The sequence below is a fragment of the Halichoerus grypus genome, chromosome 9 (assembly GCF_964656455.1).
Source record: "Halichoerus grypus chromosome 9, mHalGry1.hap1.1, whole genome shotgun sequence".
Lineage (NCBI taxonomy): Eukaryota > Metazoa > Chordata > Mammalia > Carnivora > Phocidae > Halichoerus > Halichoerus grypus.
The window spans coordinates 8906472-8934169 of NC_135720.1; the positions used below are offsets into that span (position 1 = coordinate 8906472).

The 27698-nt window shown below is 42.6% G+C and overlaps 1 protein-coding gene and 1 long non-coding RNA gene across 3 annotated transcripts in view; one reads left to right on the forward strand and one right to left on the reverse strand.

Annotated features, from left to right (window-relative positions):
- LOC118546970 (uncharacterized) overlaps positions 1–27698 on the reverse strand; it is a 58985-nt gene that overhangs the window by 4143 nt on the left and 27144 nt on the right. The gene's annotated exons all lie outside the window — the stretch shown is intronic.
- TAGAP (T cell activation RhoGTPase activating protein) lies at positions 11620–21098 on the forward strand. The gene is made up of 10 exons (XM_036110073.2): positions 11620–11764; positions 12356–12440; positions 12529–12582; positions 12899–12965; positions 14624–14790; positions 15407–15568; positions 16032–16141; positions 17562–17757; positions 18340–18454; positions 19071–21098. Exons 2-10 carry the CDS (start codon positions 12414–12416, stop codon positions 20342–20344), a joined length of 2172 nt encoding a protein of 723 aa, XP_035965966.1. The 5' UTR covers positions 11620–11764; positions 12356–12413; the 3' UTR covers positions 20345–21098.

Genomic DNA, 27698 nt, shown 5'->3' on the forward strand with positions numbered 1-27698 from the left:
TCCTGGCGTTTACCTCCAGTGATTCAGTCTTGACTATCTGCTGCTTCAAAACACCTGCTGTCCTCTTCCCTTTGTCTTTATCTGTAGGTTTTAACATAAGGCAAAGAGCTGATGCTAACCCCTTGACAAAGAAACAAATACAGGCATACTTTCTGTCAATGAAAGAGAGAGAGAGATGTAATATATATCTCTATACTCTATATACCTATAGCTGTGGGCCAAATTATGTCCCCCACCAAATTAGTCTGATGAAACCCTAACTCACAGTGCCATAGAATGTAACCATATTTTGGGACACCTGGATGGCTCTGTCGGTTAAACATCTGCCTTCGGCTCAGGTCATGATCCCAGGGTCCTGGGATCGAGCCCCGCATCGGGCTCCCTGCTCAGTGGGGAGTCTGCTTCTCCCTCTGACCCTCACCCTGCTCGTGCTCTCCCTTTCTCTCGCTTTCAAATAAATAAATAAAATCTTTTAAAAAAAGAATGTAACCGGGCGCCTGGGTGGCTCAGTTGGTTAAGTGACTGCCTTCGGCTCAGGTCATGATCCCGGAGTCCTGGGATCGAGTCCCACATCGGGCTCCCGGCTCAGCGGGGAGCCTGCTTCTCCCTCTGACCCTATCCCCTCTCATGCTGTTTCTCTCTCTCTGTCAAATAAATAAATAAACAAAAATCTAAAAAAAAAAAAAAAAAAAGAATGTAACCATATTTTGAGAGGCCTTTTATAAGGTGATTAAGTTAAAATGCAACCATTAGGATGTACTCTAATTCAAAATGACTGATGTCCTTATAAGAAGAGATTAGGTCACACAAAGAGACACCAGGGATGCTCACAACAGAGGAAAGGCCATGTGAGGACACGGGGAGAAGGCAGCTGTCTGCAAGCCCAGGGAGAGTCCTCAGGACAAACCAACCCTGCAGACACCTTGATCATGAACTTTCAGCCTCCAGAGCTGTGAAAAATACATTTGTGTTGTTTAAGCCCCCCAGTCTGTGGGATTTTGCTGTGGTAGCCCCAGCAACATAAAGTGTGTGTGTGTGTGTGTGTGTGTGTGTGCGCACATGCACACAACGTGAGGAGGTGATAAAAATGTGAGTGGTTAGTTGCAAGGCAAAACCTTCTCACTGAGTTAATTCTAAATTGCTGAGTCACATGATTATGTTGCCCAGGAGAAGCCCCTTGCCAAGGATGGTGAGTGAAAAGTCCCATCTTTGCTGATCCATTCGTCAATCCATGGAGCCCTGACAGAAAAGTTAGCTCCCCTCCTTAGCACTGAAGAACGAGAGACAGTTTCCAGAAGAGCTAGATTTGAATTCCAACTGTTAGAACTGAGATATGCACATTGTCAGCAGCTAATAACTTGGAAAACTGAAATGATGGGATAGGAACATGATACACACTTCCTGAGTTTGATAACAGCATCCTTTTTTGAACCTCCTCAACATCCAATAAAGAAAGCACCTTGCCCATTGCAGGGACAATATATACATATTGTATATACTATATATATATACACTGAGTGAATACAAATAATATCAGGACTAAATTTACAAAAGTATCTCAGCTCCATACCTCCCATCCTCAGAGAAAGTCATGCTTTTCTGGAATTTGTAAATGTCCTACTCAAAGTTGTAGATACTCTACCCTTCAACTTTGCATCCTGGAAATTCCCTTATATATAATTTGTATCCCTAGGTACTGTTTTTTTTTTAACATCTACCACTGATCGATGTTTATTTTACATCTCTACAGTCTATTTTATTTTTTTTAAAGATTTCATTTATTTATTCGACAGAGAGAGACACAGCGAGAGAGGGAACACAAGCCGGGGGAGAGGGGGAGGGAGAAGCAGGCTCCCCGCGGAGCCCGATGTGGGGCTCGATCCCAGGACCCTGGGACCATGACCTGAGCAGAAGGCAGATGCTTAATGACTGAGCCACCCAGGCACCACCTCTACAGTCTATTTTAAATCATATTAGCATGAACACACTGAAAAATGCATCAGGGGCTCATGGTGAGAAATACCGTATCATCATGGAGCTGCTTTAAAATAAAGACTCCCACCAAGAAAGAGATTAAATCAGTGCATTTTAAAATCAGTACTTGCAGGGCAATGCACAGCTGTCCTCGTGGCACAGGTATAAAGTCATGAGAAGGATGTACGAAGTCACTATTTGTTTCAGGCCTCTATTCCTGAGTAACCACCACCCCAAAACTCTGTCTCTCAAAACCACAGCAATTTCCAATGTTCCCTGATCCTGTGGATGGCTGGGCTGCACTCCTCTGCTGGCTTCACAGGGCTCACTCAAATGACAACGTTCTGCTGGAGAGTCACTGAGGTCTGGGGGTGGTGTCGGCTGCGGCCGGGGGAGCCTGGCCTCTCCTCCTCAAGGAGGATATGCTAGTTTCCCATGCAGGCTTCTCAGGGCCACATTCAGGAGGGCAAGGTGGAGGCCCAGGCTCCAGAACTCACGTGACATCTCTTTTGCTACAATCTACTGGTCAAAGCAAGTCATGAAACCAGCCCAGTTTCATGGAGTGGGGAAGTAGACTCCATCTCTTCATGGGAGCAGCTGCAGAGAATTTATAGCCACACTGAATCAACCACAAGATCGCAGCAGATGCAAAGTCACCCCACTTTCTCACTTGGTGAGCATAAAGGGGTGAGTCAGGGAAACGGTTGTCCCGAGCTGGTGCTCTTCTGTGGAGGGAAATTGAGGCCCAGTCTTCCTTCCTGGTCAAGAATGAACCTGCTGCATCCGAGATGGCCCGGTGCCCACAGCTGCAGGAAAGAATCCAGTTAGAGAATCAACAGATGGGTTCACCCAGAAAGCTGTTGCTGACATCACTGCTTCTCACATTTGGCTGCATGTTGGAATTCTCTGGAGAGTTTTTAAAAATACTGATGTCTGTCTGGGTCCCGTCTCCCGAAATTACAATTTCACTGGTATAGAGTGTGGCCTGGGGATTGGGGATTTTTAAAAGCTCCCTAGGGGATTCTAACGTGTATCCAAGTGTGCCAAGGACTGGTGTTTAAACTTGAAACTGCCCTGTCTCAGTTGGCAAGAAAGATTCAGCCAATGCTTATTGATTCTATTTACCTGGTCATTTGTGATGTGTAAGTAGAAGGATAATGTTACACACACACAAGGCATGTTCTGGTAGATGGTGATAAAGGAAGCTTGCTTTCAAGTGTTTAGGGATTTGCAGAAGGGTATATTTTGTGGAGAACTGAGCTCTCTTATTGAGGAATAAGACACCCTGTGGGCAAACAGCCGACTCTAAGTTTCAGAGCAAGCTAGAGTGTCTTGTGGTCCATTTGGTTTCCTTAACCCAGGGCCGCTGGAAGTGAGTCACCAACAGGGGAATACCACATTTATTTGAAAAAAAATAAAGCTAGCAAAGCTTCTGTATAGTTAGATCTTGGACTCTGAGTCCAGCTATAGATGCCTTAGCTGCCTTTGTCTACCGAGTAAAGGTGCTTGGAATGATCCTGAACGTGAAAGTTTGCACCACTCCTTTGGAACGGTCCCCAACTTTTTTCTGATAAAAAACAGCGTTGAGGGGTACCTGGCTGGCTCAGTCCCCGGAGCGTGTGACTCTTGGTCTCGGTATTGTGAGTTTGAGCCCCATGTTGGGCGTAGAGATTACTTAAAAAATATCTTTAAAAAAACCAAACAAACCAGCATTGAGCAGAGCAATCGGAGGAGAAATGTGTCGAAATATCTGATAAAAGCAGAAGTATAACTTCTGCTGGGGAACCCGCCATTTTACTCATTCTTAAAAATGAACATTCGTGCCCTTCCTGCTGGGTGGGCCCCAGGGGCCTGCCTCGGTGTCAGTGTGAATTTCTCCATTGGAAGGGCCTGCGGGCTAATTTCAGGGCCAAGACATAGGAGTGAAAGCCAGCAAAGTACTAGAATTGTGGAATAACCCAGTGATTATAAAAATGCCACGCAGTCAGGCACTCTGGTGCTCCGGGCGAGCAGGAGGCCAATGTGCTCACTGTGTATTCCGTCCCGAGGCTGCCGCAGCATCGCCAGGACCTCGTTAGGAATACACCCTTCAGGCCTCTCCCAGACCTGCTCAATGCGACGCTCTGGGGGTGAGGCCCACAGTCTGTGTTTCCCTGAGTCCCCAGGGAATGCTAAAGGGTGCTCAAGGTTGAGCGCCACCGTACTGCACATCTGAAAAAGGATCGTCCTTGAGGATTTCCTGAAGATCTCACGAAGGCTACATCTCAGAGAAAGGGCATCAGCGGGCTCAGTTTTGCAGTCCACGTGGATAACATTGAGGAAAGATGCAAGAATGTTTGAAAATAGAGCCCCGCAGGGGCCTGGTCCTTTCTCTCCAGCCCCCGAAGAAGAGGGCCGAGCAGTTGTGAATATAACTGGGTACACAGATGACAAGACATCTTTCCGTGGCCTAGCGTAAATGTGGCTGCGCTCTGTTCATTTTCACTCCCCTGCCTTCCTCTAGGGAAGCTGTATCAGGATCAACAGAATCATCAGGCTTAACCTTGCCCCCTCCGTGCAAAGTCTTCTCACCTGGATCACACGATGTTTTCTTCAACACCCCGGGACCGGTCCCAGACTAGAAGTCGGAACCAGTCTGCACAATTGCATTCAGGCCAGGTTGTGGTTTCGATGGAGACCCCTTCCCCCATCTCCCCAGGTGGGAGCTGCATGGATGCTGGCCACACCCCCCATCTGTCTCCGGCCACCCCGCCCTGAACCCCAGCCCCCAGAGCCAGAGCTGCCTTCAGAGGCCATTACTGGGACATTTTCTCGGGAGACGCCAAATAAGGCACAGTATCTGAGAAAGGGACCACACGCATTCAAAATGACAAATAGTCTTCTGTTTTTAAAATTTAAACAGGGAGGTAAAAGCTCTGGGTAATTTTTTTTTTTCATATGACAAATGGAAAAAGAGCTAAATTAAAAAAAAAAAGAAAGTAAACTAAATATCTCTGTAAAAAACATTTTGAGAGGATAAGGCTAACTAAACATTTCCCATCATTTCTACTTTTCTTGTCCAGATTTTTGACAAAGGCTGCGCATGAATTTTGTGGGCTGCTAACAAAGAAACCTCATTTTTCATAAGTTTCTCTTTTTCTCTTCAACAGCAAATCGGTTGGGTTATATCTTAGTTTAGTGATGTTCAGCATTGCTGACATACCCTTTTTGACGTTGCGTTTTTTTGTGTAATTTTTCGAGCCAAAATATCATCAGAAGGGAAGGACTCATTAGTTCTTCAAGTGATACATGCAAGCAAGTTGGAGCATTACCCGTGACACTATGGTATTTTGTATCACCAGCAATTCACAGATTACAATCTCCTAATCTCAGAATATTTTATTTCTAATTCTTCATCTTGATCTCAATAAGTGAGGAAGGCAGTTTAAAAAGAACATTTTGTTCTAGCCTTTCTTATTTTTTGAGCCAGCTTTCTGAAAACACAGAGTGTTCTTCGAACATGATTTTATGCTGAGGCTGTATTTGTCTTCCAATGCAGAGATGAATTATTATCATAAAGATCTCAGAGGCAAATTTAAAACATGTGAATCCACCACAGAAATGCAGGCATTTGCAGGTACAGCAAATAATTCTGCAAGACACAAAGACACTCTGTAATATTTCAGGGACACTGTGGTCCCAGCAAACCTCAGAGACATCCAGATAACCCTCATGCAACAGCATGAGTTAAAATTTGACTGGAGGACAGCTCTTTTCCAGGAAAAGAAATAACCTTTAAGGACACGGACTAGATTTACTCTAGGCCGGACTGAGTCCCCACCTGCCCTCCGTCCGAGGCACCCGGGGCAGAGGGAGCTAGAGGATCCAGGATGGGCCCATCCGGGGAGTTCCTCCTCCGAGAAGGGAAAGCTTTGGTCCGTGGAGGGACCGAGGGACAGTCAGTCATGACTGCCCTCCAAGCTCATCGACAGAAGTCGCCATCCCAGAGGCCCAGGGGCCTAAGTCCAAAGTACTGGCATCACGTAAGCCTGCTGGTCCCCAGGACAGGGCCTGCAGGGACATGTCCTCCTCACTTTAATCACAGCTAATGTGCACGGTCACTGTTCCATCCCGACAAAGAGAAGGTCTTTCTCCAGGAGGCAAGGAGTCAGAGAGGCTAAGTAACACTGCGATACCAGTAAACACACAGTGAAATCAAGTGCTTCATTTAACAACACAATTTTCATGTGGCAAAGAATCAAAGTATAGGAAGGAATAAATACCAGCTCCGAGCAGAGTACTGTGAAGGCGCTCGTAAGGACAAGAGCGAAAAATCGGCCCCTGCTTTCTGGAGCCACCCAGTGAGCTGCTGTTGGAGAACTGGGAAAGGGAGCCTAATTCCTTCTGGAAGAGTCTGTGCGGTGCTCTCAGAGAAGAGGGGACTTGAAAAGGGCTCAGCGGGAGGAAAAGGTGGCTACTCTGAAAGACAAATGTGTGGTGAACAGCATTCCAGGCGGGGAACGGCTTCCTCACAGGCCTGGAGAAGCAAGAGTGCACTTTTAGGGAATGACCAAAACACAAGTCGGGGAGAGAGGAGGAGGCATGATCAGCGAAAAGGCTGGATAGCTTTTAAAAATTTTTTTTTTGGTAACTTGGAGAACTTTCTGGAAGATCAATGTATTAATCAATCATTAGGCAGCCAGGCAGTGGCTGATGTAGAAGTCCTCTAGGAAACTGTGACCTCTTCGGGAAAACCATCCTCTTTGCAGGAGATAGTTGTTATCGCTGTAATTAAGGAATGTGGGGCTCCGGGCCACTGGACGGTCAAGGGGTTAGAGGGGAAAGCGAGCTGGGAATGAAGAGACTGGTTCTGGAGTTGGCGTCCGACAGGTAAGGTGGGTAACACCGCACACACAGCGGTCAGGACTGAAGTGGTAACTGAGCTCACTCAGCACAGGAATCACAGTCCCCGACGCAGGGTTTCTGTCTAGACAGTCGCCACAGTAAAAACAAAGCCAGTTCTTGGAGAAAAATCGGTTGTGATCAGGAGCTGATAAAAGTCCTGGGGTAAGAAGCGGCAGTCTTGTCGATTTCTGCTTGCTAGCAAAAGCCACTTAAGTCCCTTTCCCTGTTCTGAAAACTCTTGTCACACAGGATAAGAGCTTGCTTTTCTAAGGAAATTGTACGGGGCAAGACTATGGAGAGAGTGAAGCTAATCCTTCCATCTTTTTGTGTGTGTATATATATATATATATATATATATATATATGCCTGCCCCCACATTTCACACTGTATTTACAAATGTTTCTCCTATGGCTGGGAAAACTGCCATCAAACTTACTCTGAGATTTTTGGACTCAGCACGGCAGGAACTGCCCCTCCCACTCTATCTCCACCGCAGGAACCATGTGCGGGACAGGCCGGCACTAAAGATAGGAGAACATCTCCTCCACCCGCCACCTGGACCAACTGCTCATGGTGACTTTCCATCAGTCACAAACACATCTGTTAATTAGATGGTGACTGTCAACATCTCCGAGAGGCACCAAGAACACCTCGCTTTGGGGTCCCCTATCAACAATCTAGCCTATAAGAAAAAGATATTCCTGCCTTAGAAAACACTGGGGGCCCTGACACACATTTCTATTGCCTTGTTTATGACTAACTTCCACCCCAGATAGCTCAGTACCTCCTTCTTCGCTGAAGTGGGGCATGGTAGGTTGATGGAAGAATTACAGACAAGTGGAAAATTCTAATCTGTCGATATAAGAGTTTCTGCATGTCACTGAACCTTCAGTGCTATATATTTTTTAAGATGATGTGAACTGCATTCTCTTTATGATTATTAAAGAAACTAATAGAAGGAGGGGTGCCTGGGTGGCTCAGTCGTTAAGCGTCTGCCTTCGGCTCAGGTCATGATCCCAGGATCCTGGGATCGAGTCGCGCATTGGGCTCCCGGCTCAGCATGGAGTCTGCTTCTCCCTCTGCCTCTGCTCCTCCCCCTGATCATGCTCTCTCTCTCTCTCTAATGAATAAAAATATATATATATTTAAAAAAGAAAGAAAGAAAGAAAGAAACTAATGGAAGGAGAGTTGAAGTTTCAGGACAAGGCCCAAAGCTGACTCTTCGTGCTAGGTAAAAAGAGTTCCCTAGAAGGATTCACCAGGACTCATCTGGCATAAATGGATAGAATAGGTCTAGACATCTTATTTCCATTTATAAATGAATCCCTTCAAGGATTATCCTTGAGAGAAGCTGGAAAGAGCAGGTTCAAACCCAGCGGCATGACCTTGGGAGAGCTAACTGATCTGTGGAGCCCCAGCTATTTCATCTGTAAGCCTCAGAGAATGACATACTCAGAGCATTGTTTCAGTCATTACGTGAGATAAGACACTCGAAAATACTGCAGAGTGTACAGCACGTAACAGGTATTAAATAAGTAGGTCTCACACCCCAGAATGCAGAGCTAAGGATGGATGCCCAAAACCACGGCGATGTTTAAAAAGAACATTTCCTACTGGGACAATGAAGGCTTGGGGGTCATTTCATTTCAAAAAGAGAGGCTTGTATGCTTGGGGCGGTAGGTGGGGGTGGCAGGGGCCGAGCAGAGGAAGCTGAAAACTCTCTCTCAGAATGGGACGGGATTTAAGACAGGAGAGTTTTGGGAAGGTGGGCTCCCCTCTGACATATGCAGAAGCCTTCTGCCAGAATAGAGAAGAGCTTATTCCCTTAGCATGGGAGAACTTCGAGAACAACCATAAAGAGACAATTTGGTGGGGTGCCGCAGAGGTAAAAAAATCAAAAGAGGGACAGGACTTTAAATTAGTTGCTCACTTAAACCCTATTCAGCCCTGAAATTCAATGTCAACAAATGTCCACGTCTAGTCCCATAATTCAGTCCCAGAATAAGAAGAGGAAGAAGAAGGGGAGGAGGAGAGAGGAAGAAGAACAGTAAACTAGGTTACAGGAAATTTTATACCCAATGTAATTTATAGCATTTGCATTTTAATCACTTCTTCTTTATAAATGTCCAAAGTCACCACAATAGCATTAACAGACATATAAACCGTTATTCCTCTTTCAAGAGTTGTTACTGAAATATACATGTTTAGTTAGGTCTAATTCTTAGTATATTTCATAATAAATTTATAAACATGATTCTCTACATAATAAAAAAAATAATACCCCAGCAAAAACTAAATCTCACTTAAAAATTCACAAAGTTCTAGGGGGGTGCCTGGCTGGCTCAGTTGGTGGAGCGTGCGACTCTTGATCTTGGGGTCATGAGTTTGAGCCCCATGTTGGGTATAGATTAGTTTAAAAAAAAAGTTTTCCAGGGCCCATTGGTGAGGGTTAAAAGTTGAATAAAGATTTTTTTTTAAAATTCAAAAAGCTTTGGGATTACATATCCAAAGGGAAATAGCACTTTTCTTCTGTCCAACGAACTTCCTCATTTTTCTCCGTTGCCATATTTTGATGGCATTTGTGTCATTAGAGGGACTCCAGCAGACTCCCCACGGGTGCAGAGCCCAAGTGGGGTTTATTCCCACGACCCCTCAGATCATGACCTGAACCAAAATCAAGAATCGGATGCTTAACCAACTGAGCCACCCAGACGCCCCTTAAAAATTGTTCTTTTACATTTTACGCATCAGGATTCTGGGTTCATCTTCCTTTGAATATAGAATTGCATGGCCAAACAGAAACAAAAACAGTTTTTAAACCACTATAGAATGTGTATTGTGGGGTATAGTGCATAACAGAAAGAAGAAAAAAATATGGTCTTCATTTGAAATATTTAGATTGAGGACTGATGCATTAGTTAAAGCAATGCCAACATGAAATTTCTTAGAAAACCCCAAAAAGTATGCCAAATGAAAAAAAGTTCATGAAATACATATTAGTGTAAAGAAGGACTATTTTATATGTAAATGTATTTGTTCAGAAATTATTTCCTGAGTACCTACTACCTGCTTGTCTCTAGGCTAGGAACAGCATATATGACCTTTTTGGTAATAAAAAAAAAAGTCCATGAGTCATTCTGAAGGTTCGTAAAGGCAGGAGAGAGGATGAAAGGCAGTAACGTGCACAGACTCTGCGGGGACACAGCTAGAAATTCCGGCTGTGTGGCAGTTTTCAGAGAGGGAGCCTCCAGCTGGAGACCTGAACGCCGCCCACCGAAACACTGAGTTAGGGGGCAAATTTGAACTGCTCTGTGCTCCAGGTTCCCGAAGAACACCTAATCAGTATTCCTTTCGGTATAGAGACAACAGAGCTATCAATCTGAGAAAGTCTTGGAATTAAAGCCTTCTGATGATGAATTAAGACAAGGTAGTTTTAATTTTTTGTCGAAGAATAACACATATGCAGAAATATGAACTTGAGATGATCAGCGCCCAGATCAAGAGATGGAGCATCACGAAGCCCTCTCTGGCCCCTGGTGGTCACTACCCACCCCGAGGATACTGGTATAATGGCACAGATTGGCTCCTAACAGCATGGATGACTTTGCTTTGCATGCAAGGTATACTCTTTTGTGTCTGGCTTCTTTAGCTCAACGTTATATGGTGAGACCCAGCCACACTGTTGGATGTAGTTATAGACCACACAGTCTCAGTGCTATGCAACACTCCACTGTGTGAAGATGTCACAATGGATGCCACATTCTGCTCCTCAGGTACTCTAGTCATTTTATATATAGCCTTTTAGCCACAGAAAAGACCAGAGATTTTCTCTTATCCAGAAGGAAAGATCCACAGATGAAATTCACCATCTCCTTTCTACTTGAAATTGGTCTGATCAAAGGAATTTTGGTGGGTGCCCGGGAGGCTCAGTGGGTTAAGTGTCTGCCTTCAGCTCAGGTCAGATCCCAGGACTTTGGGATCGAGCCCCATGTCGGGCTCCCTGCTCAGCAGGGAGTCTGCTTCTCCCTCTCCCTCTGCCCCTCTGCACCTCCTCCCCCTGCTTGTGCTCTCTCTCTCTCACTCTCTCTCAAATAAATAAATAAAATCTTTTTTTTTTAAAGGAATTTTTGGTTTTCCTTCCATGTCAGGACTAGAGATGGTCAAACTACAAATTAAGTATTAACAATTTTAACTAGGAGTTAGAGAAAGGAGAAGGGGGTTATATCTTGGCAGCTGACTTTAGAGGACTCTTCCTAATTCCACAGGAAACTGATGGTGACCATTTCTCAAACGAGGCAGTGTGTCTGGGACTCCTTAGAGGAAGAGCATCCTGCACCCAGAGGGTTGCCAGGCAATGTATGGTGACTGATGAACGGAGTGGATGGTGGGTGGGAGGGGAGACAGCACCCAAACAGGATACAAAATAAGGGCACCTGAAATCACCACTTTACAAAATAAAATTATGTTTATCACAGAATAACACAATTTCTTATTCACACATCCCACCTGTGACATTAATCAGAGCCTTCACCTATGGGCCATATGTCATCTTTTCCACCCTTACTAGTTTATAGATTTTTTTTTTTTTTTTTTTTTTTACTTTGAAGTGTTAGAAGAAGAAAAAGAACCAGAGCTGCCCTAAAAGGAATGAGGAAGTGAGAGCTCTCCACAGTGTCTGTCTAGCTATGTCTGGGTGACAACCCATGATGTTCTTTCCGGTCTCAGTAATATTCTGAATTTCCACCTGCCCGCCCCCTCTCGTTTATAATGCAGAACACGTGAAGTTAGAGCAGTTCAGTCTTCCTCTCTCTATCGGTGGATTAGTAGGAGCAGAGTGTTATGCTGTTTCTCCCATTCTGCACCGTTCCCCGGAGATAAGAAAACTCTGGCTGGAGGCCCTCCGAGGGTGAGTACCATAAATTAACATAACTGGAAAATTAGCTAGCTGGCAAATCACTGGTCTTTGAGAGCACCTCCAACAGAAAACAGCTGTACCCCAAAACATGCAGCAAATAATGTTAAAGACGCTGAGCACTGAAAGCTTTCCTTCAGTGTGAAGCCTGCACTCTTTCAGTATAAGAATTCTGTCAACGTTAACTTTGTTTTATGTTTACTGCAAGTAGCATCCTGGGAATAAGTTTTTTCCTCTGGGGGTTAAAGGAGCTAATCCATGCAGAGCACATAATACAGTACCTGACAACGTGAGCTCCTCCCCCCCAAAAAAACGTTAGTTATCATATGATTGTTAGATTATCTCTTGGTGGGAATGGAATAAATGAATAACAAAGTTTGGCATGGTAAAGATATCAGGTTTAAAAAATTTAGAAATAAGTGTGTTCAGGTGCATCCTTAATAGCCGGAGACATCTGGAAACATATCACAGACTTCAAATGAAAACTTTTCTGTCTAATAGTTTCAGATTTTGTGTTTCGGCACCAAAATTGGCCAACTTATCATGTGTCTCCCTCCTCACTCTCTCCCATATGATTTCTCACAGGCAGAGCTAAGCCCACACGGGAGCAAAATTCATCCCTGGACAGTCAGCCCAAAATCTAATGAAGTTGATAAGCAGCTGCAATGCTGTAAGTACCCCTCTTATATTTCTTGATTCATATTTTCCAGAGGTAATAGCCAAACGATCTTTACCTAATTTAATTTTTTCTCTTTCAGTCAAAAACACTAAATGCCAATAATATGGAGACATTGATCGAATGTCAGTCAGAGGTAAGAGAGCAATTTTTAAAACTTTTCATCTGCACTGTGAGAACATGGAAAACTTTCTGTTTTTATGGAGTGTTGTTTGGATTGTATAATTATCAGAGTAGAAAACTAACATCCTAAATGTAGTTAATTAAATACATTAATTGGGACCTTATATGATGACAATCAAGACTTTATTACTGATTCTAGAAGCTAGAAAAAGATCATTGGACTTTACTGACTAATTTTTAATATGAATAAAATGTTGTCCATGTATTTTGTGGGGAAAGACTGGATAGATCTCTTCAGTCATTTTTAACAAAAATAAATATATTTTTAGGACGATATCAAGGAACATCCTCTGTTGGCATCATGTGAGAGTGAAGATAATATTTGCCAGCTAATTGGTGAGTTTTGAAAACATACTGGTCTTTTATGTAAGTGCTCACAACAAATGTTCTTGGTTTGCAAAACCACAGTACTTTACCCTACTAGGAATTTCTTTTTTTAAGTGTTCTTCTAAAGACCGCAGAACATTAACACTTAAATGGCCAGCAGACTCCAGCTCACTAGAGCATCAGAGCACTCTGACAGGAAAGATCCTTCCTACAGCCAAGGCCCCAGCTCTCCGAGGAGTAATTTTAGTGGGGTCAGATCTCCTAGCCACTTCTGTTTTGACAACTAAAGCAGGCATACATATGAAAAACAGATGATTCCTTTTCCCTTTTCTTCCTTCTCTAATGAAGAATGAATGTAAGAACCCATGAAGCAATTGGTGCTGATCTCCAATTCCCAGGAACCCACCATTCACTCTTCACTGTTTTCATGATGTGTTTTGTATTACATAACCGCGACCCAGTTCTCCTCAACTGTAAGGGACAAGCCACTTCTCCAGCCATCCTCTTCCACTTGCCAGTGTGGAAACCTACTGCAGTGCATTAGAAAATAGAGCTTTTATATGTAGGGGAAAACAAGAGAAGGAAAATGAGGGAGAATAGAAAGAAAGAAATGCGTGAGATGCGATATCCATTGCACACACGTCTTCAGGATTTTGCAAAGACAGAACATCTCACTAATGTTTTCGTGATAATTCCCAACTGCCTAGTCTAGGTTCAAGCCTTTCTGAGGCAATTTGTGCCAGCCCTTGTCCTCAAGCAACCCCCACCCTGGGCGGGGGGGCTCTGGGGGAATCCTGAGGGGAACTGCAGACTGCTGTAGCCCCCTCTAGTGGCTGGTTGATGCTAGTGTGGCTGCGGAGGTGTACTGGCCCGCCCCGCTAAGGGCATTCAAAATGATCTTGACCAAGATTCCAATCTTTTTTATGGCTCAGTAATATTCCGCTGTATTTATAGATCAATCAATGGACATTTTGGTTGCTTCCATTTCTTGGCTATTGTAAATAATGCTGCAATAAACATAGTGGTGTGCATAATCTTGTTGAATCAATGTTTTCTTTTTCTTTGGGTAAAACCTAGTTTAATGACTGGATCATATGGTATTTCTGTTTTAATTTTTTGAGGAAACTCCATATTGTCTCCCATCGTGACTGAAACTAATGTAACATTCTATGTCAACTAAACTCCAGTTTAAAAAAAGAAGATCTTGAGCAAGTCACTTCCTCTCCTTTTAAGTTTTGTTTCCTCTGCCAGTCAAAGGAGAAAATTAAAATAATCTATTTCGCATCAGAAAAACCCACCATAGTTATTAAGGTCAATATATGAAGATGGTTGTTTGTGATCTGCTCGGCTAGTTTTGCTGATTTTCTGTAGCAAACAGCCAGTGAAGAGTAAAAACAGGAAAGGTGGAGACTTTGAGGAACCTGGGTGTTGATATTTAGGGGCTGGTTGCTCTGGTAACGATGTGTTTGCTTTGCGGGTTCATTTTTCTAGATTAAAATTCATGCCCTTTGCTTTCTCAGTTTTTCAAAATTGTTCCCCACCCCCACCCCCGTGGCATACCATAGATGACATTATGTGGCTGGTCTTATATGGATCTTTAATAATTATTTAATAATTTAACAATTATGAATCTAATTTTTCTCTTTGCCTTGTTTTCCTGGCTATAGAAATTAAGAAAAGAAAGAAGGTGCTGTCCTGGCCCTTTCTCATGAGAAGGCATTCTGCTGTGTCAGATTTTTCTGGGGCTTCAGAACCTGAATTAAAAACATCACTATTTGATCAGCGCTTGTCAATCATCTGTGGTGAGGATGACACACTCCCCAGACCCATTCAGGTAGGTGCATGTACTCGCAAACCTACTTCAGGTTTTTGTCAGATGTGAAAAATCCTTGCTGGGGCCAATCTGTAGGTTTTTCCACTTTTGGAAATGGTGTTTCCACATATGAGTGCAGTCAGGAGACTATCTAACTGCTTACATTCTAGAAATCCAACCCTTCATCCTCCTGATTTCGTAGAGTTAAGAATGCTAAAAGATGTGTAGCTTCTGAGAAGTCAATGGATAGAGATGGGGTATAAAGTATATGATCAGAAATCCAGTGTTTATATAGAATGACTTGAAAGAAGAGAGACCGGAAATAATTCTAGAATGTACAAAATTAGAGCATTTACAACTTACCTCCTCTTAGAAAAATAGCAGAGTGGAGGGAGGAGGTTGATAGCAATGGGGCTGTGAAAACCTGGCAGTCATGGTCTCTTGTAAAGACCATGTTGGTATCACAGAGACCTATCTTTTATGGAGAGGATTATCTATGACAGGTGAAGTTTGCTACTGTTCACATGTACCGTTTTAATACCTAAACATCGACTTTTCATGTAGTAGTAGCCTCACATGGTTTCATGTATTCAAAGTAAGGGTAACCTTTTCCTATTCCTACATCTCTTTCCTACAGGATATTCTCACTATTCTGTGCCTTAAAGGACCTTCCACGGAAGGGATCTTCAGGAAAGCAGCCAATGAGAAAGCTCGCAAAGAGATCAAGGAGGAGCTCAACTCGGGAGGCATGGTAGATCTGAAAAGTCTCCCTGTGCACCTTCTGGCTGTGGTCTTTAAGGTGAGGTCACAGCATTGCTGCCAAAAATCTGCCAATGGGCTCAGACACGTTAAGTCTCTGGGAATAAAAAACAGGCCCTTCTCCCTACGAATCAAAGTAAACTGATCTTGGAGTTTAAGTTTTTTAGTGAAGCCTTTTATTTTCTTATATAAACATCTCTGTGTCTACGATCTCAGATTCCAACAGAAAATGATACAGTACATTCTCCCCAAATTCTTATGAGAAAAGGCCAAGTCCATGCTCCTGAAGCTGGGAGCCCCTCAGAGGATGGCCTCACTCTGTCCATTGTCAGGAAGTTGCTACGAGAGATTTCCCTAGAGTGTTCAAATGCAGGAAGGAAGGGGGCGCAGCCTGTGGTAGGATGATCAGAGGGTCCCTGGGCTGGACCAGACAAGGGGAAGATGAAGACGCCAGTGCATGATGTAACCTAACCAGGCCCAACCACCCCCCTTTCACCCTTCAGGACTTCCTCAGAAGTATCCCACAGAAGCTACTTTCATGTGACCTGTTTGAGGAGTGGATGGACGCGCTGGAGAGGCAGAATGAAGAGGACAGAATTGAGGCCCTGAAACAGTAAGTGGCCAGAGTCATTGCCAGAGGCCAGGCCCACATGGTCTCCATCTTCTGATTCTTCACACAGTTCTCTGAGTGTTTCAGGAACATTGACGTGTTTAGGGAATCAGAGTGGAATTATTTATCTACTCCCAGAATAAAAATCACGAGGTACCCTGGACATTCCTTTTAAAGTAGTTTTAGCCAAAGGAAAGGAAGCACTTTTTCAAAGAGTAGAAAGTGAACCTCAATATTCACAAACCTCAAGAGATGGAAGAGTCTAAAACATAAGTAGTTCAAGAAGGTATGAGACAAAACCATAGATGGAAGCCTCAAAACAGGCTAGGTGGCCAAGTATAGGAACGTGCGGTTATCCTTAACCTAATAGATTTGTGTCAGGCAAGGCAAAAATTCCCCCATAAAACATCCCTTAAAGCACAGGAGAACAATCTGGAAGGGATTGTTTTGATCATAAAATTCCACAGCATAGTTCATATTCTTCTAATTAACCAAAAGAAAACTCTATAAAAACAAATTCCGAAGAACAAAAACGATTACATTTGTAAATGAAACTGTAACCTGTTAGCAACTAGACAATCTCAAACCCCTAATTTCAAAATATCAGCACTTTTGCCAAATGTTATGAGTCTGTCTCTGTTATGATTGTCCCACGCAGCTAAATATTTCTAGTGAAATAGTTACTGAATTAAAGGCATTAGAGTATCTGTCCCAAATTGAAAATCCTAAGATTACCGCAAGTTTCTCCTTAAAGACACTAAGCTCTTCCATAATAGTAACTTCTTATGAGAAGTGAAAACAGTCCCTATATTAAAGTCACCATTGCAGATTTTGAAAAAGTGAGGCTTTACACATCTCATTTATTATCCTTTGTACCAATGTTCCCGTTTAAGTGCTGACCTGACCATATTTATGAACATGCCCTTAGAAACTGATTTCTTCTCCATAAAGATTTCTCGGAATGGCATAAAAATGGGTCATCTTTGTGTGATGGTCACAGATCAAGAAAGGCAAATGATCGTGCTCCCAAAATACCAGTCTTGCAGTGTTAGAAAGACATTCTGCCTGGCTACACGATTGTTCTACAAAGCAGTTTTCAAAATGTATTCAACTATGGAGTTTGTTGCAGAAGTTAAGGCTTCCCAATGTAAGATCTATACAAATAATAAAGGGCTGTGTTATCGGTGTCCTAATTATAAAGAACCAGTGTCTTAGGTCTTTAAGATCTCGTGGTTAACCAGTTTCATTCCACATCAGTTGCCACTGGAAGTGTCTGAATGAACATTTCACAATCTTACTGATGAAAATGCACCTTCCTCATTTTGAAGGAAGTCTGGGTTAAGCAGAAATTTTCAACTTGCCTCACTAAAACTGAGATAGAACATTAGTCCTCTAAAACCAGCTTTCCTGAACCTCATTCCAGGGTTGCAGATAAGCTCCCCCGGCCCAACCTCCTGCTGCTCAAGCACCTGATCTCCGTGCTCTACCTGATCAGCAAGAACTCCGAGATCAATAAGATGGATGCCAGCAATCTAGCTATCTGCGTCGGACCCAACATGCTGACCCAAGAGAATGACCAACACCTGTCTTTCGAAGCCCAGAAAGACTTGAACAACAAGGTTTGTTCCAGTCTCTGTCTGAGAAACTCCCAATGTATGATCTCACCGTTTGTTTGAAAAAGCCAAGTGATAAAATGCCTGAGTCTCTCTGGCTGACTCAAGCTCACAGTGAAATATGAGATGCAAAATGCTTTTGTCATAGTTCTGCTCTCTGAGATTTATTCATTTAATGAAATGGAACAATCCTGTCTCATAGGATTTCAAAGGTGTCCTTTGTTAAGCCTAAGTCTCACTGTCTCTTAGGATAGAAAAGCCCCTTTGTTTGGTTGGGTTGTTTTTCATTTGCGCATTGCACTCTGTCAGTCCAACTATCAGTTTGGGAAACTCCTTACTTAAGTGAAAATTTTAGTCAGAGGGTTTTTTTTTTATAATTCTCAAAAAATGCATGTCCCAAAAATAACTTCAATATATATGACTTTTACCAATTTTCTATATGTTCTTTTCAAAAACATAAAGATCTCATATGCTCATTTTGGCACCTCCCTAACAGTGGGCCCTCATTATATCCCCATTCCTTCCCCTCTTCCCTTAAAAGAATGAAAGATGTCTTTAGGCTGACAACTTGCTTCTTTTTCCTCACAGGTTAAAACATTGGTGGAATTCCTCATCGATAACTGCTTGGAAATATTTGGGGAGAACATTCCGGCACATTCCAGTACTGCTTCTGATGACTCCCTGGAACACACTGACAGTTCAGGTACTGAATGTGTTCTTGATTGATTATGATTGTGGGGGGACGTCCATTCCAGTCTGCCAGTCCATGCCAGTAATGTAAAGTATCTCTGGCATTTGAAGCACAAGTTACCTGCACAAGTCACCAAATCAAATTCATAGGATGCCATTAACATGGAAACTTGCTCTCAAATTTTCCTGCAGGCTTCTCATTCAGCTGACACTCCTTCAGCTTCTTTCTGAATCATAAAGAATTGCTAATTTTATTAAGTTACCTTTAGCTAGAGGGTTGTTTCCACATAATAGGATATGGGTCCATTAAAATGGAATGGATCCAATCAAAGAGCCATCCAAAGGATTAATTCTTAAATTTAAGATCAACAAATGTTCAATGAAATGTTGTTTTGTCTCTTTTCTCATTCTCATTCTCTCACTTGTATTTCCTTTTCCTACTTCTCTTCTGCACCTCAAACTAGGAAAGAAACAAAATTTTAATGTGACAGATTTCTCTCGTATCAAGCCCCCAGTAGCTTCACCAGATTACCTAGTGCCATACTTGATACAAGTAGGGTGAATGGTACTAAAGTTTATTTCTCAAAGAAACTGACCCAGAAACTCAACTGTCCCTTAACTTCCTCCAGACATGTCAACGCTGCAGAATGACTCAGCCTATGACAGCAATGATCCTGACATGGAATCCAGCGGTGCCATCAGATCCCCAAACAGGCGGCCCCAGGTGCCCTTGGAGATGGCTGCCAGCTGGGAGCCCAGAGGCCTGCAGCTCGCTTGGGAGTTGAGCCCGGAGCCCATTGTCAGCACTGTAGCCAGGCTGAAAAACTCCCTCAGGGAACCAGACAGGAGCTACTCAGAGCCCAGCATGTCATCCTCACAGGAGAGCCTTGAGAGCCAGAAAACTCACCAAAAACTAACACGAAGTGAGGATGACTTCACCATGGCCCAGGCAGGGGCTTGTTTGGAAGGTGAGGAAGCTGAAGACCCATTTCCAGAGGAGGTGTTTCCTGCAGTTGAAGGCAAAACTCAGAGGCCACAGGACCTGAAGGTGAGGAACTCGACTCAGGGTTTGGGGTTACTGTGGGGACTGGTGCCCAAAGCCTCCTCCAGTGGCTCTCTGGATGCTTCCTCTGACAGCTCCCCCGTGGCTTCTCCTTCCAGTCCCAAAAGAAATTTCTTCACCAGACATCAGTCTTTCACAAAGGCAGAGAAAAGTAAGCCCAACAGAGAGATTAAAAAACATTCCATGTCATTCTCTTTTGCCTCTCACAAAAGAGTGTTGACCAAAACCCCCAGCTGTGTGTCTGTGAAATCCAAAGGCTTTACAAGAGACCAAGTAAAGAAAGGCTTTAAAAAAGAAAGCCAGCTTGCTGGGCGAATCATCCAAGAGAACTTGTCTGAAATCCAGGGCCAAACAGCTCTAGACTTTAGCTCCAGATCCTATGCCCTCTCAGTCGAGGATGTGGTCCAGCAAGTGGATCAGAGAAGCCCTGGGAGTCCACCATCTTATGAAGAGGCCATTCGGTGCCAGGCATTGGACCTCTCGGCCTACAGGGGCCAAACAGTTGGCAGCATGAGGGCTAGAATGCTCAGCCGGGGCACTCAACTACCACCTCTCCTACCTTTTCACCACGGAGGGAATTCAAGAGATATATGCAGTCAAGAGCCACTTGACAGGCACAGACTATCTCCCAGGACTGAGAGTTGGAAACAGAGCAGGACTGTCCGTGCTTCTGTTGAAACGATAGGACAAGTGACTGTCACAGGGAGACCAGAGCTGTACCGGCTAAGAACTATATCTGAGTCAAATCAGAAGACTAAGCTGGACCACTTAGTGCGGCGATGTAGTCAGCCGGTCTTTGAGGCTGACCAACTCCAGTATGCTAAAGAATCCTATATTTAGGAAGGCAGACCGGACACCATGACATGGCTTGTGGTATCTCTGTAAATGCATGACTGTACGAAGAACTGCTTTAGACTCTGGTTTCAAAAAAGTCGAGAATAAGCTCCTTTAGAGAAGCTGTGTAGAGCCCTCCTCAGTGGAGCTAGCTATGCAAGCGCACTCAGGTAGTGTCTGTGTGCCTGAACTTGTGCAACATGTAGCAAGTGTAGAACGGCACTGCTGTTCTCTGCCTCCTGGGGCACTTTTCTATTGGTTAGTGTTCAAAAATAATTTTTCTTCTATTTTTTTGTTACCTCCAATATCATGCCATTTTTCATATTTTCCACAAACTCCATTTAGGGGAAAACATTTAAAGCTATTAGAAGTTTACTCCAGTAAGCAGCTTTGTGATAACTACTCACCATGGTAAGAAAAAGGAGCAGACTGCAAGGAATAGACTTCTGTGTTTGGAGTTATCAAAGGCATTACAAACTCCAGGAAATGAAAAAGCCATCGTTAAAATTTATGAAAAATACTTAAATGTGTCCTTTAAATCATCTCATTTTCAATGTGGATAGATGAGTAAAAATGCAATACATCAATATTAACTGATTTATAGCACTTTGAGTTTCTTTGTGACTCAGTAATGTCTTCTCCAACAGTGTGCAGGAAATTACTTTATATGCATTGGGGATCATATATAGAATTTCAATGTAATCTCACTACAATAAATTGCCTTCCTTGTTTCAAAGTAAAAATGTTTATTCTTTACTGATATGTTGCCTTCTCTCTCTTGATTCTATAGAAACCCAAGAAAAGCACTCACACGTTGGTTCATTCAACAACATTTATTGAATATATATTCATTACTCTAGATTAATAGGCAGTCTGGGATCTTGTCTTTAGAAAGAAAAGACAAATCCAGTTCTCCAGTGGTTTGCAAATCCATAAAAAGTACCTACTTGAAGCCATTTTTTCAATAGTAACTCAGAGGCCAGAAAATTTAGAATGCAGGGGGTGCCTGGGTGGCTCAGTCAGTTAAGCATCTGCCTTCAGCTCAGGTCATGATCCCAGGGTCCTGAGATGGAGTCCCGCATCAGGCTCCCTGCTCAGCGGGGAGTCTGCTTCTCCCTCTCCCTCTGCCCCTCCCCCCACCTCTCGTGCTCTCTCTCTGTGTCTCTCAAATAAATAAATGAAATCTTAAAAAAAAAAAAGATGGTAAAAAAATTTAGTATGCAAATACACGGTGATATAATATTTCTTGTTTAGTGAATTAAACTCTTCAGTACCTTTACAAACCATATTTTTATGATGCTCAGGTTGCTTATTCACAAACATAATGGTAAAATATCTGTCATATATTGGAACTTTAATGCTCAATGGTTAAGATATTTATCTAGTACCTTGGAGATACTAGATTTCTATTTTCCTTATTTTATCAACCTCTTTCATAAAACACTGAATGTTTTTGATTTGTTCAAGAAATATTTTTGCATTGGCCAACCACCAGATGGTGAAGGTCTATTATTCTTTTCAAAGGAGATTTATTTATAATGTGGTAAAAAGTTAAAAATGTAACCCAGATTGCTCAAGGCAACATGCTCAGACCTCAAAATGTCATTAGAAATATTTTATTAAGCACACCAAAAGTGTACAGATTTCAAGGGGCAGACACTCCCCTCTGACTGCTAACTTCAAAAAAGCAATCCTTTTCCAGAGTTGGACACGAATCGTAATAGTTATAATTTTTACCATCTACCGTGTGCCAAGCACTGTTTTAAGTATTTCAGGACTAAAACAAGCATAGCAACTTCCTATTGAGAATCAGAATTCTCATCAATAAATAAGACTTGGAAGCCTCCAATCTATTCCACTTTACCACACTGACCTGACCTCTGTGTGACCAAACTGCAGATCACAAAAAACCTGTCCTAAACTTCCTTATTTTAAAAAAGCAGGTGTGAGACTGAAGTCGTCTACCCATTCCAGGTAAGTAGTACGGTTGCTGGCAAACATTTATGAGCTTCTTGCAGTCAAGCAAATGTCATTAATACTCCTGTCTTTGAACAGCGGAGGAATAGGTGTGGTGACTACTTCAAATATTGCAGAGTGGTCTTCCCACATCTATCCATGGTTTTTAGGATTGCCCACCCTGCTGGCCAAGCCCATCAGTTGGCTAGGGCTACCATAACAAAATATCACGAACAAGTAACTTAAAGTATAGAAATGTATGGTCTCACAGTGCTGAAGGCTAGAACTGAAATCAAGGTATCAGCAGGTTGGTTCCTTATGAGGGCTGCAAGGGAAGGATCTGTTCCAGGATTCTCTCCTTGCTCGAACACAGCCATCACTCTGGGTATCTACATTGTCTTCCCTCTATGTATATCTATCCCCAAAGTTCCCTTTCTTGAGGGACACCACCAGTCATATTGGATTAGGGTTCTAGTGATCCATTTTACCTCTTTATAGTCACATTCTGACATACTATGAGTTAGGACTTCAACAAATGAATGGAGGGTGGGAAAGGACACAATTCAACCCTTACACTAAGTTTCACAGACTAGTACTTCATGAGACCTTCATTATACCAACAATTTTTAATACTTCACCATAACCAGAGGGCCCAAGCTTATGGTAAGATTTGGATATTAAAATGATGCTCTAAGGAGGGCACGTGATGTGATGAGCACTGGGTGTTATACGCAACTGATGAATCACTGAACACTACATCTAAAACTAAAAATGTACTATATGTTGGCTAATTGAATTTAAATTTAAAAAAAAATTATGCTCTAGTGAAGGACCCAGGAACACCAGAGTCCTGTCCTCCATGGACCTCCTGAGGGCCACACAATCGCAAATGGGACAATCACAAGTATGCCTGACACCCCATTGCAAGGTGTATGGTAACATCAGTTTGGAAGTCAAGGGCTAAGTAGGGGCTTCGACCTAAATCCAGGTCTGATCTCCAGCCTCTGAGCCACTGGGCCTCCCCAGCATCCATGCATTACCTTCCTGGGCCTAGTTTAATAGGGACCTTGGCCCTCTTACCAAATGAAAGAGAGGAAGCATGTACAGTTATTGTGCCTACTGGGAAATACCCAGCATTCACTGCCCTGGAATCTGACTGAACAGACTAGAATTTCTTCCTCTTAGGGAAGATAAAGAATTTTTTCTCCTCCTATAAAGAGGGAGAGAAGTGGGTTGCCACATGCCATTGCCAGCCTCCCACATGATGCACTGTGATTACCAGTGAAGACATGCTGTGTCCACCCCCACCCCAACACCACCCACGATGTGGTCCAGAATGTTGACTTGTGGATGTTAACCAAGGTTGGGTGCTTATGCTAGAGCTCAGCCAAACTGCAATCATCTCAGAGTCTAGCAAATACAACACCTGTGTCACATGGGGTCCCCAAGCAGGTGAAGTGGCAGCCAAAGCTTGTGTGCTAATCAAAGAATTCATAGCAGTCACAGTGCTTCCCATGATCATAGATGAGAATGTCCAAGGGCAGTAAACACTTATTTACCCTGATGCACCATTAAAGGAATAAGTTCTAGCTGCATTTTCCTGATTGGGATCTCACTGGAAGGACCGCCAGTACATGCTTTCCTCTTGAAGGGTCAAGCAGACAGAAACCCACATCAGATGGGATTTCACATATTTTGAGTTTCTTTTTTAATTGAATTATGTAAGATCTTAACTCTTTATCTGCAAAGGGAGAGGAATAAGCTATAAACATTTTGCTAGAGATGGAAGTGAATCACTTTTTTGGGGCCATATTTTAAATCTGGACTGAGATTCTGCATCTTGTCTACTCCAGAGTACAAATTAAATGTGAAGGAGGAAAAATCAGTGGGATGAAGTGCTGCCCTCCTCCTATTAATAGACTACAAAGAGGGGCCCCTGGGAGACAAGCAAACCTGCAGAGTGCGAAGTCTTGCTGGAAAAAGGAAATGTACAATGATACCATCTCTGTAGGAAAGGAAAGACACCGTGTTGACCCAAGAGTACATGACCCAATTCGCAGGGCCCGAGTCCACACCCCAAATGGCCCACCAGAACCAGGTACTAAGCTTGTCTGAGCCTCAGTTTCTTCATCTGTAAAATGAGGGTAATCACAACACATCAGTTGTGGGAGGCACATAACAGAAAACTGAGATAACCCCCTTAAACAAGAAGGGGGTTGTGCTCTCCATTAGAGGAAGAGCAGAGAGCAGTCCAGGCTGACATGGCAGCTCCAGGACATCCCAGGGCCCCAGGCTCCTTCACACCAGGGCCAGCTTCACAGGCATGGGACCTGTGCTGTCTCATTGGGCCCCATGCCGAGAAGGCCCCAGCACTAGGGTTAATGCTCTGCTGCTGGCATTTTTTCATTATTAGTAACTGTTGAACAAGGGCCCCTCACTTTCATTTTGTGCTACCCTCTGCAAATTAGGTGGCTCATCTTATTCACACTTTGTGGCCTTCCATCATTTCTGTATGCAAGAACCTCCTCCTCCAGCCGTGACCTCCAAATTCCAGGCAGGAACGTTCTGCTCAGTAACTTCTATCTACATCCCAGCAGCCAGAAATTATTTCCATGGCTACTCTTACCCATGGAGGAGTCTAGAAAATAGTTTCTCATGGTCATATTGCCTTCCCCAACAAAATCAGTAGGAGTGGGAATTATTAGCCCTTGACACAAAAATCAAGTAAAAGAGATCATGGATATGGTACAACACATACTAATTTAGTTGCTCTAATAATAGAAAGCAGGATAAAGCACAGATTATTTAGGATAATGAGACAACCGAAAATGTTGAATATGATTAGGGATAATATAAAGACAAGGCAGATAATAATTTTGGAGTATTTCAATCATGCATATGCACATTGTGAGAATTCTATAATTATATGAGTAGTTTTAAGTAAAATAAATTACTAACAAATACAAATTAACCTCCTAGAACTTAAAACATATTGTACTTATGTAAGGAATTCACAATCTAGTAGAGAAATAAGACAGTGTTGAAGGCAAAGCTACATTCCAAATGAGAAATAACATCAAGTGCTATAGTAGAAATGAATAATTGCTTGTGGTCCAATTAATTTTAGGATATACTTCAAATTTAAAGGTGCTTCCTATGTGAAACTCCAGAGTCAGTAACAAAAGATTTCAGCCAAGTGTACGACATTTAAAATAATCATAAGGGGTGCCTAGGTGGCTCAGTCAATCAAGCATCTGACTTGAGATCAAGCCATGATCTCGGGGTCCTAGAATCGAGCCCCCAAATTGAGCTCCGTGCTCAGCAGAGAGTCTGCTTCTCCCTCTGCCCCTGCCTCCTGCTCATGCACTCTCTTGCTCTCAAATAAATAAAATCTTTTTAAAAATAAATAAATAAATAATCATGAGAGGTTCCAGGAAGGCGTTCATTTACGTGATCAGAGCACATCACTGTTTAGAAGGAAGTAGACGACTTCTTTTTTCCATTCTTGTCAAAAAAGGCATTTCCTATCCAAAATGGTTTTGGAAAAGATGAAGTACTACATAAGATAACTAATATGTGGATGCACATAGTTTCAAAACAACACTTACATCTTGTTACTTTCCTAACCAGAGACCTCCAATGGCTTTTATAAAAAGATTTATTTATTTATTTTAGAGAGAGAGAGAGAGCATGTGTGAGTGGGGGGAGGGGCAGAGGAAGAGAATCTCAGGCAGAATCCCCATTGATCTTGGAGGCCAACTTGGGGTTTGACCCCACAACCCATGAGATCATGACCTGAGCGGAAACCAAGAGTCAGATGCCTAACCAACTAAGCCACCCAGGTGTCCCTCCAACGGCTTCTTAATACCATTTTCATCAAGTCTAAAGCCTGTCACCTACCACCTACCACTCAAGGCCCACCTAACCTAGCTCCATCCTGGGACCCAACGTTAATTCTTTCCTTAATCTCCAGTGACTTCTACAATAAATAATAACAATAGCTAATGTGAAAAATGCATGTGAATACCACCTTTCAGAACTGGAGATAAGCCAAAGCTGTGTTTAGATGAAAATTCATGTCTTTATACAATTATATTAATAAACAAAAATAAAAGTAAATGTATTCAGCATACTGTTCATGAAGGTAGAAAAGGAATAATAAAAATAAAAACTAAAGTTGAAATCGGTAATTTCAAAAACAAAAAAAAGAGTAGAACTAATAAGTAAAATCAAAGCTGGCTCCCTGAAAACACACTTCTGCCTAATCTAGGCAAGGGAAAGAGAAATCAAAAGTACACAACAGGAGAAATGATGATGGGAAATAACAACAGAAACTGAAAATTAAAAGGACCGAAGGACTCCTTTGCTGAGCTCCATGCCAATGCATTTGAAAATGTGAATGAGTTTATCTATGTCTAGAAAAACATAATTTACCAGGGCGCCTGGGTAGTACAGTCGGTTAAGGGCTGACTCTTGATTTTGGCTCAGGTCATGATTTCAGGGTTGTGAGATCCAGCTCTGCATGGGGCTCCATGTTTAGTGCAGAGTCTGTATGAGATTCTCTCTCCCTCTCACTCTGCCCCTCCCACTCACGCTCTCTCTCTCTAAAATAAATAAATAAATCTTAAAAAGAAAAACATAATTTACCAATCTAACTCCAGAAGAGAGGGAAAATCTAAAAAGATGAATTTATATAAGAAACAAAGAAAATTACAGATCAATCTTATGAATATCGATGCAAAAATCCTAAATAAAATATAGTAGATGGAATGTATGAAGACTAATTGGAGTTAGTATGGGAATGCAAGTCTAATTCGATGTGAAATTTATTAACATGATTCATCATTTTGGTAAGTTACAGGGAAAATATAACCAGTTCCATAGATACTGAAAAATCACCTATCACAATTTAATCTCCAGTACTGAATTTTTAAAAGATTCTTAATGAAAGAGAAACTGATGAACATGATTTTTTTTTTTTAAGATGTCAGTCTTAGACCAAAAGGCTGCATGGGCTTATTGAGGAAACACTAGGAACTCCTGTTGAAGCCAGAAAAAGGTCAGGTTGGTACTATTTCCATTAACTATCACTGTTCTGGAGGTACTATCTAAAGCAACCAGACATGGGGCGCCTGGGTGGCACAGTTGGTGGGGGCAGCCGAGTCTTGGCTTCGGCTTAGGACGTGATCTCAAGGTGTTGAGATCGAGCCCCAGGTCAAGCCCTGGGCTCAGCACGGAGTCTGAATGAAAATTCTCTCTCCTTCTCCCTCTGCCCCTCACCCCCGTGCTAGCTCTCTCTCTCTCAAAAATAAATAAATCTTTAAAAATAAAATAAAGCAACCAGATGAAAAAGAAACTGGAAGAATAAATATTGTAAACGAGGAGGCAAGGCTTTCCTATTTGT